The sequence below is a fragment of the Rhinolophus sinicus genome, linkage group LG01, assembly GCF_036562045.2.
Source record: "Rhinolophus sinicus isolate RSC01 linkage group LG01, ASM3656204v1, whole genome shotgun sequence".
Taxonomy (NCBI): Eukaryota; Metazoa; Chordata; class Mammalia; order Chiroptera; family Rhinolophidae; genus Rhinolophus; species Rhinolophus sinicus.
Window position 1 is genome coordinate 59,322,916 of NC_133751.1, and position 15,313 is coordinate 59,338,228.

Genomic DNA, 15,313 nt, shown 5'->3' on the forward strand with positions numbered 1-15,313 from the left:
CAGAAGAACGCCTGGTACCTTCCAGAGAGTGATCTCATCATATCCTCAGACCAACCCCAGGAAGCAGTGAAGAATAATGATTTTTCTCCCCACTGTACAGTTGGGGAGACTGAGATCGATAGAGATCATTTGACTCGGCCAAGGAGTGAGAACAGCTCAGGAACAGAACTTGGAGATAACCCAAGGTCCTTTCTACAGGGTCCACCAGGCAGACCAGTCAGCAGAGGGGGACTCCTCAGGCCAAGGACGTGCCCAGCAGGCGCCTGCAGGCTTGTTTGCTTTGGTGCAGAAGCACATGTCATCACCTCTTGGATCCACAGAATGTTAAAGCAGATGGGCTCGGAGACATCATCTGACTCGTCATCCTTGTTTTATGAAGGAGGAAACTGAGGCCAGAGAGATGAATCTTCTTTACGCTCCCTTTCCTTTCCCTGCCTTACTGATATCAAGCGGCAGGGCAGAGACTGCTAGCTGTCTACCCAAATCCCTTGTTTGCCTTCATGGCTAAACTATATTTCCCATACACCTTTGCAGTTTGGTGAGGCATGTGACCATGTTCTCTCCAGTGAGATGTAAGAAGAAGCGAAGCATGCGCCTTTCAGGCCTGGCCCATCAGAACCTCCTACGTTCACATCTCCACGTTGTTTTCACCTCTGGCTGATTGGGATGTCAATTCCAAGGGCAACTTTGGAAGCCATACGTTAGAGAATGGCAGGGCTGCTGTAGTGTGGATCCCTGAAAGACTGTATGGAGAGGAACCACCCCCACTGACCTGAACATCAGTGTCTAAGGCTGTTAAGTGAACAAGAAGAATAAAACATCTATCCTGTAAAGCTGCTGCATTTGGGGGGCCTATTTGTTACTGCAGCGTAGCCTAAACCTAATCTAACTAACACAGAGACAGGAAAAGTCCCTGCAAAAACTCTGACTACATACAGTATTGGGTAGTGGAGACACTGGGCTCACTGCTGATTTCACTGTCAACCACTTTGGGGTGTTCCCACTCACCCCTCTGGAGAGTTTAGGAGTGCCTGACTCCTAACTCAGTCCAGAAATGTGATCTGAGCTGGCTTCCTGCCTGTTTCATTCTAGATCAATAGACTCCCAGGGCTGGAATGGATCTGAGATGTTATCTGATTTATCCCTTTGGGAAGGAAACACTGCAAATGTCCTTATACACCTGTTTCATACCTCCTTGCTACTGTGTTAGGTCTTTACTGAACCCTAAAACACTAGAGCTGGAGAACACCTTCACAGTTATCTAGGAAAATCTTTGTTTTACAGATGAGGAAACTGAGGCACAGGTCACAGTTAAACAGTAGTAAAGTCAGGACAAGAAGCAAGGGGCCCAAGACCAGTTGACTATTCTCTTCAAGGTTCTCTCTGCCTCCAACTCTCTCTTGCCTTTTTCTCTTGTTCTGTCCTAGGAGGAGATGAAAAAGTGTTGGAGTCCATCTTTACTGTGATCCATCTTTCCAGGTTCTCCTGTGTCTCCCCCTCTTCAGGTTAAGTCCTAACCTGCTGGCCCGAACTTGGTCATTTCTCTCAGAAGGCAGAGAGAAGATTAGAGAGAGAGGACTCTGGGCGTCTAAAGGGGAGGGACGTGTGTGTGGCAGATCCACATTTACTCCTTGGGCCTTGGTAGTGAAGGCAGAGTCTTTAATAGGATCTCTAAATCTACATGAGAAGCCTGTGAGGACCATGAAACCCTTGAGCATGACTGGTTGCCTGGGATGGTACCCGGTGCTCTGAGAAATGTTCTCTGAGGAAGGGAGGGAGAGGCAGTGACCAGACGTGTTTTGGCTTGTTGGGGCTTGTCTGGCAGCATCTGGGCAGCTGGGTAGTCCTGCCTGTTAATAGGAGAGCAGGATCCAGAGAAGTTGACTTGGGGCCATGAGAACAAACCACGTTACCTACAGGGGGATCATTGTATGGTACTTTCTTGGAAAGACCTGGAAATTCTATGCGAGAGCCCTGGAAACTTGGGTTTATTTTGTGGTTCTTATAAAATCAAATTGTTACTCTTCACTGCCATATTTAAGGTGAGCTTGTTTATACAGAGCATCCTTACGTTTTCTGCCCAGTGACTCACTCGGCCTGAATCACCAGAAAGTAGGCCTAGGTCCATCAGCAGCTGCCCTGGACACCATGATCTGGTGGGTCATGGAGCTCTGGAGAACAGCAACTGCAAGGAGCAGAGAAATGGGGTGGAGAGACAGGCCTGAACAGTTTCCTGAACATCTGGTGGTCAGACAGGGGTCCCTAATGGAACTGACGAGATCCCCAAAGAGTTCCAGTATTCATTTCAGTTGAGACATTGTCTGGATTATTGCAAATTCTGAATGGGACCAGAATTAATGATGCCACATGGTCATTCACATATAAATCCCTTCGTCTTTGGGTCTAGCTTCAGAATCTTGAGCAAGTTATTTTCCCATTTTGAGCCCCTCTCTTCAGCTAGAAATGTAGAGGCTTGCAGCCCTAAAATTTAGACATTTTATCATTTATTTTATTAGGAAGGGAGGGGATAATGGACACAAATGAGACTTTATTTACCATGAAAATCTGTTTACATTAAATCTTTGCATCTCTCCCCTGAGGGTTTCCATTTGAAATTCAGTAATCTCTGTGCGTCATTTTGTTGAATTTGCGATCTGCAACCCTTTTCCTGGTTATGAGTTTGCCCTAGCAGTGCCTGAATTCACAGTTTTCTTTTCCCTGCGGCCTGTTTGGGTGTCCTGGTGGTGACATTTCTGCAGAACTCTGGTGTGAGCCAAAGGCAGTGGTGGATGGGGATGGAATCCAGGCTTGAGAGGGCGCGGGGAAGGATGACTCCCGCGTTGGCTGCAGGGCGAGGTGTTAGGCTTGGCAACAGCGAACTCAGCGCCAATCCCTGAGGCCTGGAAAAGTAGTGGGGGGAAGGGGATGGGGGCTTCAAATCAGTTGGGGACAGTGACGAGGCAGGGTGCAGAGCAGGGGCACAGGCTGTACTTCTCTCGCATATCAAAGCACTTTGTTTAATCTAGTTAGTGCTAATCACAGAACCCAGCACCTGCTTTTCACCGATTAACTGTGCATTTAAGGAGTTGGAAATTCTGGTTCCCGATTCGGAAGACTAGGTTTTTCTAATTTTTCTCCAAATGGCAAAGCAATACGTGTGCGCGCACGCGCGCGCGCGTGTGTGTATGTGTGTGTCTGTGTGTGTGTGTGTGTTGTCCAAAGTTGACTGGTTCTGTGGCGGTCACCCGGCGGTCCCAGGCCGGCCGCTCTGCGGGCGCCGTCCCCCGCCCCCTTCCTGCCCTCTCCCCGCCCCCCCCAGCCGGGCCGCGCTCGGCGGGTGATGTCAACCCGCGGAGGAGCCTCCCGCCCCGCGACCCGCCCGGGCTAATTAGCATGTAGCGGCGCCGGGGCCGCCTCCGCCGCGCCCGCCAGGCCCCCGGCCGCCCTCCCGCGGCTCCCCACAACTTTTGAGGCGGGGACTGCGCTCGCAGCCTCACTTCACTGACTTCCCGGGTTCTCCACGGCATCCGCTGCCCGCTTCCCTCGCACCCGCGGCCGCCCCGCGCCGACCCCGCGCGCCGGGCATGTGAGCGCGGGCGGGCGCCGCCACCATGGCCTCGCCGCGCGCCTCGCGGTGGCCGCCGCTGCTGCTGCCGCTGGTGCTGCTGCTGCTGTCGCCGACCGCCCCCGGGACGCGGGGCCACCCGCCCTTCCCAGCCCGCAGCACGCCGAGCGGGGCGCCCCTCGCTGGCGCGGAGCTGCCGCTGCCGCCCGAGCCCGGCCCGGAGCACGATCTGCAGCCGCCGCCGCCCACAGCGCCCCGGGAGCACCGCGGGCCCGCGCCCCCCGGCCCCAACCAGACGGCCCTTGTGCCAGACGCCGCGACGCAGCGGGGACCCTCGGGCCGGGCCCCGAGAGGCGGGAGCGCGGGTGAGTGAGAGCCAGGGACCGGACGCCGAGCGAGCCGCCGGCTGTGGGCGTGGGCGCGCCCCGGGCCGCATTCCCCGCCCTAGGCCCCTCGGTGCTGCTCCACCCGATGGGGCTCCGCTTCCCCGGGCGTGCGTGGGACCCTGAGTGCGGGCTGGGAGGGAGAGCGGCGGGAGGCGGGAGTGGATTTCTTAGAAGATTTCGCTGGTGTCTGGACTGGGGGGTGTGACCATCCTGTTTTCCCCCCACCCCTTGGAAGAAAACTTATCTTTCTGGTGGACCCCGGAGCCCCCCGTATACACACCTCCCTTAAAAAGTGGAAGAGAACCCCCAAACCTTTCAAAGTTTGTCTACCATTACGGAGTGATGACCTTCGGCGCGTCCATTCCCCAATTCCATTCTTTTCCTATATATACAGAAATGGCCTCTCCAGGTGCAGAGCCTGACTTTCAAATATAAATAACTGGTTTTTTTTAAGGGTTCTAGCCCTTAGGATATTGTAAAGGACAAAGAATGTATTTGGGAACAAAACACTTTACCGTTTCACTCTAAAAGCTGAGGGACTGGGGGGATGGGATGGGGCTTGGGGGTTGCAAGTAGAACCCTTTCAAGGCAGTGACTGACACAGGACTGCCACTGAGCCTTTTCCTCCCCTTTCCTTACATACATAGGCAGTGTGTGAACTCAGAAAAGGACCTGCCCACTCTCCTCTGGACCTTTTTATCCAGTTCCTTCTTTAGGTCTGGGACAAATGCTGAGAACTGACTGGAATTCCAACCATAATACCATTGTGACCTTGGGAAAATCACCTCTTTAGATCTCAGTTTCTCCATCTGTGAAATGGAAGTACTGATCCCAGTTCCTCCTAGCCTCCTAGTGATAATGTGACAAAATGAAAGTAAAAATAGTGGAAAATACTTTGACCGAAGTCAGCAATATGGTGGTGATAGCCAATGCCTTCCTGTGAGTGACAGAAGGCAGATGCTCTCTTGGGGTTATCTGGAGAAGCAAGGTTGCTTGCAACACTTGGTTTTGATTTGGAGTTTAGGTGAAGGTTGAGAAGATTTCGTCTTCCTAGTTGACACTTCATTTAAGTTCCTCAGATCACACAAACTTTCTGGTATAGGACTTAGCATGCTTTGTTTAAGCTAGGGATGCTTTCTCTAATTAAATAAGAAAACATTTTTTAGAAATAATCAGATCCCCCAGTAAAAACTCAATTCCAAATTTAGTAGTACTCCCATCATTGCAAACTGCTTTGTCCTTGTGAATTTCTAAATCACCGCCACAAGATTGAGAAATTGAAGAACAGTAAGGGGAGGGAGAGGGAAAAAAAACTTCAAAAGACCTACTGGAGACACCCACGGTGACTCTGATTTTAGATGACTTACCACATATATCGTTTTAAGTTCCACGGGAAGGATTCAAGAACACAAAAGAGAACATTTCCTGCCTTTCTCGCACTAGAAAAGTAATGGCAGGACACTAGTATTTTGTGAGTTTTCTAAATGGAAAGTGGAATGCAGGGGATTGAGGCCATTTCAGAGGAAACTCCCAGGAGCTGAAGGCAGGTTTCTCTAGCTGGTAATCAGCCTTTCTTAGCTGTGGAACCCCAACTTGTTAGGGGATGCGTGGGAGGGATGCTGCCATGCCGGGTCCCTGGCAGGATGAGGCTGGCACTTGAGTCTCCTTCCTTGTCATGGCTGGGAATCCCCACAGGTCACAGAGACCCATGTGTTACAGGGAGAGGGACATTGGAGGAAACTGACTTAGGGGAATCCACAAATAAAACCTGAGGCTGATCTCCTTTGCTAGTCAGGGACCCCTTTCCCCTCTGCCTTAAGTGACCCACCTTTCCTCAGGTAATGCTGGTGTCGCAGGTAATGCTGCTAGTCTTGGCTTTACAACCTTCCCAATTTGATTTATTTTGGGAGATGAGAGGGATGGAGGCTTCAGGTGCTTGAGACCGGGAGGAATGCACGTGAGAATCCCAGAGCAGGTAGGCAAGAGGCGGAGTAGTCCAAAACTTCTCTTATCTAAGAGGGTCTCCTCCTGGTGTCCCCAAGGAGTGTCTGCTGTTCAGCTGATCTAAGGGTAGATCTTAGGCGGGATGTTAGAACCGTGAGATTAGAACAGAGGAAATCGATTACTTGTTGAAAACTGCTAGAGGCTACTAACATGGCCGGGGATTCAGGCATGACCTGTGCTTGTTTTCCAGTGGTGGCTCAAACAGTGTCACTCGAGGGAAAAAGAAACAATGAACAAGAAAGCCAACATTACATGATTTCAGTGAGTCTGAGTTTCCTAATAACCTCTGAGGATTTTCTTTGGATCCTCTTTGATTGGCTACCATGTATTGCAAGGTACAATCAGTTCTCTCCTCCAGCAGCAAAGTCTCCATGCTAAAAAGGCTTCCCGAGGCCCTCTGGTCCACTCTGCGTCCCATGTGGATATCTGCCCTTTCATCACCCCTGACAGATGGCCATCTAGGCTGTGGACCAACGTTTTTTGTGTTGGGGCGCTGCTCCCTCCTGCTGGTAATGAGCCCAAGGTCTTACAAATAATGTGCTTCATTTGATTGTTGGAGAAACTGCTTGTAGTCTGCCCGGGTGCCAGTGTCAGTGCCTGGCGCTCATGGCTTGGGCTTCCAAATACATGGGTGTCAGCCGCAGGGAGCAGAGATGTCCTTTTCTACCCTGGGACCTTTTCTAGCCCTTTTCCTCCTCTTGGCAGAGTTCGAGGTTCTCATTGTTGAGAAACCCTTGCGTACATTTCTGTCTGTGGGTTGTTCGCCTGCATTAGACTGCAAGTCTCAGGACAGCAGCCCTCCACCCCCCACCCCCGATAGCCATTGTAGCCATTGTTAGGCTTTCACACCCACCTGTCACATGCTGGCTGTTCAGCTGAACTTGTTGCTGGTGATTCAGCCAGTGGAGATAGGATGCCAAGTCCTGGAGGTTTTCTTTTTCTCTGTGTTTTTTAAACAATTCGGGGCTTCCAAGCCACAGTTCTAAGCTGATTTTTATATGCCTTGATTTTTGCAATTTATAGGCCATGCTTTAATTGTGAGAGCTGCAGATGACAGGGGGAAAGAAGGCTTAAGTCATAATGAAAATCATTGCAGAAGGAAAGAACTTTCCCACCCAAAGGGGAAATGACGCTGAGTGGCTGAGCAGCCAGCCCAAGGAATAATCTTAGAAAAATGCAGCTCCCTAGAGTAAAGGAAGCACTGTGGGCCCAGCCCCTTCTGGGCTGTTACATAGCTGTCCCCTGAATTGCTGTAACTTTGTGGGCCAACTTTACCATTTAGCTGTAGCTGCTGGGGAAACCATTACACAAGGCAGTGAAGACCCTGGTTGGGCAAGAGCTTGCCGCGCAGGCAAGGGAGCGGGGCTCTCCTCTAGGATTTCCGCAGTAGCCAAGGCTGGGGGAGAGGGGGTGGTGGGGATTCCTGAGAAGCCCGCTTGCTTTGATGGAGGGTTCCCCAAATAGAAGGAGGGGTGGGGGGAAAGGGACTGTCCGTGCTTGTGTATGTTTAAAAGCCACATCCTTTGAACCTTGCAAAAACCCTTTTATTGCTTCCCTCGGCATGTGTGCAAATGCTGAACTGGTATTTTCTCCAAGAGCTAAATGGTGTGGGTAGAGGGAGAATGAAAGGTGTTTGATGCCCAGCTGGGCAGTGACTGCATTCCTAGTCCTGGAGAGCTGGGGAAGGAGCCCCTGCCCTCCTAGAGATCCCCTCTGCCTTCCAGCAGCCCTGCCCAGCTGGCTGAAAACAGTGTTCTTGGAGTTAACTTGTCTCAGAGATGCTCAGAGGGAAAGCAAAGAACAGATGGCAGTTGTGGTTTCGTTTGTCACCTACTGCCTTGCTCAGTGGCTTCCCCTCTGCCCCCAGGCTCCTTTTGTATAAATGGGTGGTTTCAGCTGTAATGTATGTTCCTGCCGTCAAAGAATTCCGGGGAAGCAATAGGGAAGGAGATTAGTGTTGGACTCTCTTTGGACTTCAAACCTTTGAGCATCTCAGTGTGGTCATTGCTCTCACGTTTCGCATCCCAGTTAACTCTCAAAACAATCCTGTGAGAGGTGTTATTTCTCTTTTACAGTCATGGAAACTGAAGCGTGGTGAGGTTAGATCACACTGTAGATGGAGGAGGCAGAATTTAAATCGATTTGACCAAATTGATTTGCTCTTTCCACAATATCATGCAGCGTCTGTTTTGTCATTGGTATCGCAGGGTGAGAGTTGTTCTAGATCTCTGATATCCTCTTCAGTGTGTTCTTCTTCTTCTTTTCTTCCTCCGTTCCCTGCTCTCGCCCCTGCTTTAAGAGTAGGGACTAGGATTGAGTGATGCAGAGATGGCAGTGGTAACCGACAGAGCAGAGATGCAAAATCAGTTTTGGGGGAAATTGCTCAAGGCAAGACCACATGTCCTTATACATATATAAAATGGTATTTTATAGTGAGATGGTGAATGATGCCCTATTTAAAGGGTGTGAATCCAGAGGTAGCTTTGTTAATTATCAACCAAACTAAAATGAGTTAGTAACGCTCTTAACGGGCTCTCCTGGGAACATGGCTGATACTATGAGGCAGTTGTTTTGACTACCTAGTCACTAGGAGGAGAGCTTAAATGGTGCCCCTATTCAGATCCTGTAAAATTGTGTTCTTTTTAACGTCTATGCCCTCTTTCACCCTCTTCGTTCATCTTGCGTAGACAGAAACAAAGATGTTTCTATCCTGTCTTTTCCCCCCCTTCTGTTGGAGTGTGGCAGATGGTTCATTCTGCATTACGTTCGACTGATTTGTAAGTCCGCACATATTTACAGAGCCCTTTCTGTGTGTGAGGAGCTGTGCCAGGCGGTATGGAGGTTGTAGGGCAAGTGTATGTATGATGCTTCCAGGGAATGTGCAGTCCTTTGGGGGCACAAACATCAAAACTGTAAAAAGTGAAATGATGCCTTAGTGACTCATAAGTGAATGTCATGAGAAGAGCATACTGACCTAGGGACGGGTGTGGGTAGAGACAGGCTGCAGCATGCAGAGGTGGGGGGGCTCCTGGCGTGGGGAGCCGGGGAGACGTTAGGGAGAAGGAAGCAGTTGACTAGGTGTGGACACACACACAGGTGGGGAGGGTATTGGCATCAGCAAAACTCCAAATAGTGAAAAGCTCAAGACTTGTTAAATGGAGGCGGTCCATAGCCAGGAAGCCAGGGGGTGAGGAGGGGAGAGGACTTGGGGAGACTAGTTAGGCTCAACAATAACTGGAGTCATTGAAGTCTGTCATCGCATCCGGGCACTATCCAAGTTAAAAGGAAAAGGGAGATGGGGCGTGTGAAGCCTGAGGAAAGGCCATTGGGTTTGATTCTGAGAGGTTTAGAGGAGCCTTGAAGAGCGCAGGGAGACAGCCCGTGTGGACTTCCTTGGGCCAAGTTTAAGAGTGACTTGAAAGAGGCAAATCAGAAGGAGCCAGAAATCTTGACACCACCACCTGAACCAGTTAACTCCCCACTCTTCTCGTGTCAGGGACTGTCACCACGATCCACCTGCTCACTTAAATGAGAAGTCTGGAAGCCACCCTCCATTCCTCTCCTTTCCTCACCCTCGACATTTGTTTTTGTTTCCAACTCCAGTTGATTCTGTTTCTAGAATATATCACGAATCTGCCCTCTTTGTCTCCACTACTCTTTTCTGTTCTCCCTGCATCCACTCCTGCTCTCCCTTTAATCCGCACTCACAAAAGCCCAAGTGATCTTCTTAAGATGTAATTCAGGTCACCTCATGATCAGGCTGAAAACCCTCCAAAGGCTTTGCATTGTACTTAGAATAAAATCCAGACTCCCTGCTGGAATGCAGGGTCCACAGGATCTGACCCTGCCAACCGTCTGGCCCCTTCTTTTTCCACTCCCCTCTTCTAATCACGCTAGACGGCTGTTTCTACATGCAAACTCCTCCCTGTCTTAGAGACCAGGCACATGGAGGCCCCCTGCCTATAGTGGGACCAGCCTTCCAGGCAGCGAAATGCCCTACGGCCAGAACAAGCGTGGATGTTTTAGGATTGGAGAGAAGGACGGCCACAGTGGCAGGATCACGTTAGGGCCACGAGAACCGCAGTAAAGAGGTCAGATTTTCTTCCAGGTGCCAAGGGGGTGTTTTAGCAGAGAAGTGATGTGGAGAGTAGACTGGGGGAAGAGTAGACTGAGAAAAGACAAGAGGAAGTGAGGGTGGGAAGCCAGAGCTAGTTTGGTGCCTGACCCATGGTAAGCACTCATGGTATTTGTCAAATAAATGACCGCTAAAAGGGAAAATGAGTGCAAATATAAAAGTCAGAGGTGGAAAGAGGAATTCACGCTTGCAGTAAACTCTGTCTGAGCTGTCTTCACGTTCCTGGATCACCAAGACCCGGGGTAGGCTAGCCAGTACCTGTCTCATGCTTTACCCCCCAGTGCAGTAGGACAGTGGACTGGACAGTCTTTCTCTCTGGGTGAGGGAGAGGGCAGAGGGGTTGCCGTGGGAGCAGAGGCCTGCATCCTTGCTGTGGTGTGGGGTGCCCCGGCTAGGGTGCTGCTGTGGTGGGGGAATCTCTGGAGTCAGGGGTTTGGCTGTACATGTGTGGAGTGTTTGCCTTTTGCTGACTGGGTTCCTGCTTCCCGCGTTGGCCCAGGAGTTGTCAGACAGAGAGCATGCTTCTCCTTCGTCAGGCAGGGGGCCCCTCCGCCCCGACATTTGTTTCCCCTGCCAGACCAGGGACTCTCAGCCCAGAGAAGCCCGGCTTGCCATCAGTCAACAGTGAGGCCATGAGATGATATTTTTGAGTTAGGCTCAGGATAAAGGGCTTGCATTTTGGTAGTTTCAAGCTGCATCGTCATCTTTGCTTTTTAAAAATTATAGCATTTATTTTTTTCTGATTATAAACATTTTATGTGTTTATCATACGATTTGGAAGATAAAGGGGAAAACAACAAAAAAAAAATCACCTATATTCCAACTGCAAGAAGTGTATTAAAACATCAGTAGTCGTCGTTGCTCATTTACAGGGAATATAAAATGTTACACATATCCATATGAATATCCAGACTCGATACTGTTCCATTATACCATAACTTTTATGCATCAGTTTTTATATTTGTATCTGATTATTTCCTTAGTGTTATTTGCTGATAGGGAAAATTTAAAGATTCCTGACAGTAATACCAAATGGTTCCTTAGAATTGTACCAAATTACACTTTTGCCAGCGTTGTAAGATTGTGGAGCTCTCACCACACCCTGTTTGTCACCCGGCGTTTTGATTAAAACAGAGCACCTTTCTCCTACCTTTCTTTTTTACCCAGATATCTTCTGATAGCGGGGTGTGTGTGTGTGTGTGTGTGTGTGTGTGTGTGTGTGTGTGTGTGGTGGAGTGGCCAGTCACAGCATCACTCTACTCAGCCCCGTTTCCTGAAGCTTCTGAGGCTCCACCTCATCCTCTGGTCTGATGCAAGTTGAAGAGAGACCGTTTCAGTGAGTGACTGACTTTGCAGCGTGTCTGATAATCAGGAAGCGTGGACACTGCTGATAGAAGAGGGTTTCTCCCGAGTAGTCCAGCAAGCCCTCCACCTGGAGGTGTCGAACTTACTACATCCGGGCAGGAGGCAGCCTGGCAAAGTGCTTTGGCAAAGTGGCCAAGCAGAAAGGAAACACAGTGTTTTAGAAGGAACTGCAATGCAAAATTTGGTATGGGGCAAGAAAATGCCCCACGGACCTGTATCTTTCTAAATTAGAACTAATTCAGTGGCAGAAATTGTTCCTTTGAGTTGTGGAGTTCTGGGCAAAATTTGATTTTTGTTTTGGGTTTATAAGAACATTTTGAGGATTCTTGACTCTCAGGGTTAGAAGGGACCTGAAAAGATCTATCTTTATTCATTAAATAATGGAAAAGCCTATTTCCAAAATACGGAACAAAGGGAAGGCTCTTCGTTTTCCTTCAGAGCGCCCACGCTTTTGCCTCATCTACCCCGTTTGCTTTCCAGCCAGAGTCAGTAAATTTCACTTTGTGCTCAGGATTCGAGGTCGCCTTAAATTAGGAGATTATTTGACAAATCTAGACGCTTTCAATCGAATGATGTGGTGGCCACAGCTCACAGACATTGATATTCCTGGGAAGGTTCTGGAAACCAGTGAGGCAGTTTCACAACCATCCTCATGACAGAGCTGTGGTTGGGGTGGGAATGTGCTCCAGCAACGCGAAATGGCTAGAAGTGAAAGCCGGTCCAGAAGGTCAAGTTTTGGCTCTGCCACTTCCTTACAATGTGAGCAAACCCCATCCACTTCTAGCCCTCCATTTTTTATCTGTGAAATGAAGGGTTGGTGCATCCTTGCTGAAAGCTCCATTCCTGAGAGGGCCCATCTTTATCCTGTGAACCTCCCGACTTCTCTGATACCGGCATGAAGTGTGAGGAGACTCCACAGCTGGCTTCTTAGCTCGGGGTCCAGGAGCTGCGGGACCCTGTGTGGGGGATGAGAAAAAGGGCCTCACAGGGGGTCTGTGTGCACATCTGGGAGCTCGCTACACCTCCAGCAACTAGAGAGGAACCACCAGATTATATCCGTCTCTGTTCCTTATTCCCTGGCACAGGCTTCAGCCCAGGGAGCACCTGTCAACCTGTGGCCACCAGCTGCCCAGGTGGTACTGCAGCAATGCTGGCACCACCATATGATCTAAGGACTCCTGCGATAAGATCTCTAAGGAGCTGGCAAGACCACAGGCTAAGTCTACAGAGGCTGTGAAAAATGGGCTCCTTCCTTTTGCTTTACATTCTGGTTCTGGGGTACTTGTCCTTCACGGAACTATTCTGGCTTCCCTGTCATGTAAGAGTATTTGAGGAAAGCTCACAGGTCAGATGGTGTTCTGGTGACTCTGTGTTCTGGTTCCTGGGGTTGTTGGGGACCTTGAAGGGGAGGTTTTGACCTCGCTGGAGACCCTGAATAACAGTGGCCCCCACTCCTCTGTGCTGGGAAGGAGCGGGGCTGCTGGAGACAAGGAGCTGGATCTGATAAGTTTGAAGAATTTCTGCTCAGGGTCTTTGCTAAGTTGGGAAATGAAGACCAGGGAGGAAGATGAGTGATGAGAAGAGAGCAAAGACCAAGGTCAAGCTCGCCAGCTGGCTCTGCCACCATCCTAGGCCGTCTGGACTGAAGCAGTCCCATTGCAGGAAGGAGTAGCAAGAATCCAGGGGAGAGACGCCTGGTTGTAATCTGGAATGTTGTTCCTTGTGCAAGGGTGTGACTAGTGTTTATCATACATTAGGCCAGTATTGGAAACCACTCCATTTTCCTTCCCTGGCTGGTAGGTAGGAGGAGATGGAAACAGATTCTACTTGGGGATGAGTTTCACTCCTGTAGCCTCTGGGGCCACCAGGGCAATTGTTGCTGCCATGTGGTGAGACTTTTTCTGGGATCATCTTTTCCAGGGTGTGGGCTTTGCAGTCACAGACCTGGGGAGGTCTTGGTTGGGTGTCAGACAGTCTCAGTTCAAACTCCAACAGTGCCACTTGCCAGCTAGGGGACCTTGGTAGATTATTCAGCCTCACTGTGCCATCAGTTTCTTATCTGTCAAATGGGCTATTCATAGGCCTTGCTCAGGGAATGTAAGTGCCATGTACCCTGTAAAGTAGGTTGCTCTGTGCCTGGGCAGGAGAGCTCTGTAAATACTGGCAATGGTGATGCTACTGAAACCAATGCCTGTTTATCCGGACCCTTGTATTGATGATAGCACCCCCTCCACTTGGTCAGGGGACAAGTTCGAGTTCCCCTTCTAAGGACCTCTGTTACCTGGTCCTCCCTCACCCTGGACCCCTGCCAACCTCACCCCTTGGTATTCCTAGAACTCTCTCTCCATCCTTAGCTTCATGTGCAGAGAGGAAAGTGCAAGATTTGTAGTGAGAAAAGCTAAGTGCTACAGCCCCTGCCTATAACCATCTGAAGAGACCAGATTAACACACACGAAGTAATTAGGATTCAATAAAAACAGTTTGTGAGGTGTTGCCACAAAATAATAAGCCTTTAAAAATCAATCCTACTGGGACCTCTGTGGGCAGTGAGTGTTCTCCTCCGGTGAGAACCCTTGGAGGTTATTGACACACACCTCAAAAGCATTTGCACGAGCTGGGAGCCTTCTTTATAGCCAGGGTGTGGGCCACAAGCAACCCACTGGTGTTTCTTTGCGATTAAACCACTTCTTGGATCCAAAATGGGGTCACCCATCTTAATCTCCTGCATCAGTCACTAGATTGGGCTTTGATTTTTCATCTGTTTCTAAAATAATCCAAATCCATTATGAAGAGGTGCAAATGTGTCATGATTCAGGAAAGCCAAGAGAATATTCGACAGGCTATATTGAAAATCCCAGAATTTTAGAAAACAGCTTGAACAATTACAGCATTGTTGGAATATAAGTATGTCTTAGTGGGACCTCTTTGAAGAGGGTCATCCATACAGGGTAGATAGATTCTTGTGGTTTGTTAGGAATTATGTATAGTCACGCCTCCTGGTAATGAAGTGCTGCTGTCTGTAGCCACTGGCAGAGGTAGGGAAGGGAGATGCCAGTGGTGGGTCAAAAGTTCTGCCAGGGTCGGAGGATTTTTGGTCTTAACCCCTTCGCTTTCTAGCTACGTGACATTAACTGCCTGATGTCTCTGGGTCTTACTTTCCATGTGTTAAAAATGGGGATAATAGTATCTGTCTTGCTTCCTTAACAAGGCTTTTGAGGAAGAACAAATATAATTATGACTGTGAAAGCACTTTATTTATTTATTTTTTTAAGGAGGGCGTACCTCACAGTGGCCCATCTGGGGATCGAACCGGCAACCTTGGTGTTATTAGCACCACGCTCTAACCAACTGAGCTAAATGGCCACCCCCGAAAGCACTTTTAATTGTGGACATAGCAACTAATTTGAGTCACAGTATGCATTGGCTTTGACCATGGGCAAGACATTTCTGTCTCGGAGCCTGTTTCCATGTCTGTCACATGGAGATGGTGATGTCAGTTCTGTCCACGTCCCAGTGTTGCTGTAGGGGTGGAATGAGTTAATCCACATGGACAAGCTTTGTAAACATGTGTGTGCTGTGTGTGTGTTAGTCACTAATGTCTCCCAGAACACGTAGACGTCATGATTACGCCGAGTGAGGTGGGGCTTCGTGAAGAAGGTAGATGCAGGAGGATGCGTAGAAAGTTGCCGAGGAGGTGGAGAGAGGGAGAACATTCTGGGAAATCTCAGCGGCCTTTTGCAGTCCTCGCTCTCTGTGTCCTCTCTGCTGCCTCTGGTTGCTGCGAAGAGCTCTTTTCCATCTCCTCTCCCACCCCCCAACTGGGGTGATCTTCCCAGTTCTTCCCTTGACCTTCTACCT

At 49.6% G+C, this 15,313-nt stretch overlaps 1 protein-coding gene across 3 annotated transcripts in view; it reads left to right on the forward strand.

Annotated features, from left to right (window-relative positions):
• Nucleotides 1-3,390: 3,390 nt before the first annotated feature.
• Nucleotides 3,391-15,313, forward strand: part of HEG1 (heart development protein with EGF like domains 1) — an 83,631-nt gene continuing 71,708 nt past the window's right edge. For 2 of the 3 annotated variants that reach the window (XM_019738982.2, XM_074330619.1), the window contains exon 1: nucleotides 3,391-3,930. In XM_019738982.2, the coding sequence (XP_019594541.2) occupies nucleotides 3,612-3,930 (319 nt within the window). In that variant the 5' untranslated portion in view covers nucleotides 3,391-3,611. The remainder of the gene's footprint in view (nucleotides 3,931-15,313) is intronic. The other variant, XM_074330622.1, reaches the window with a different exon arrangement.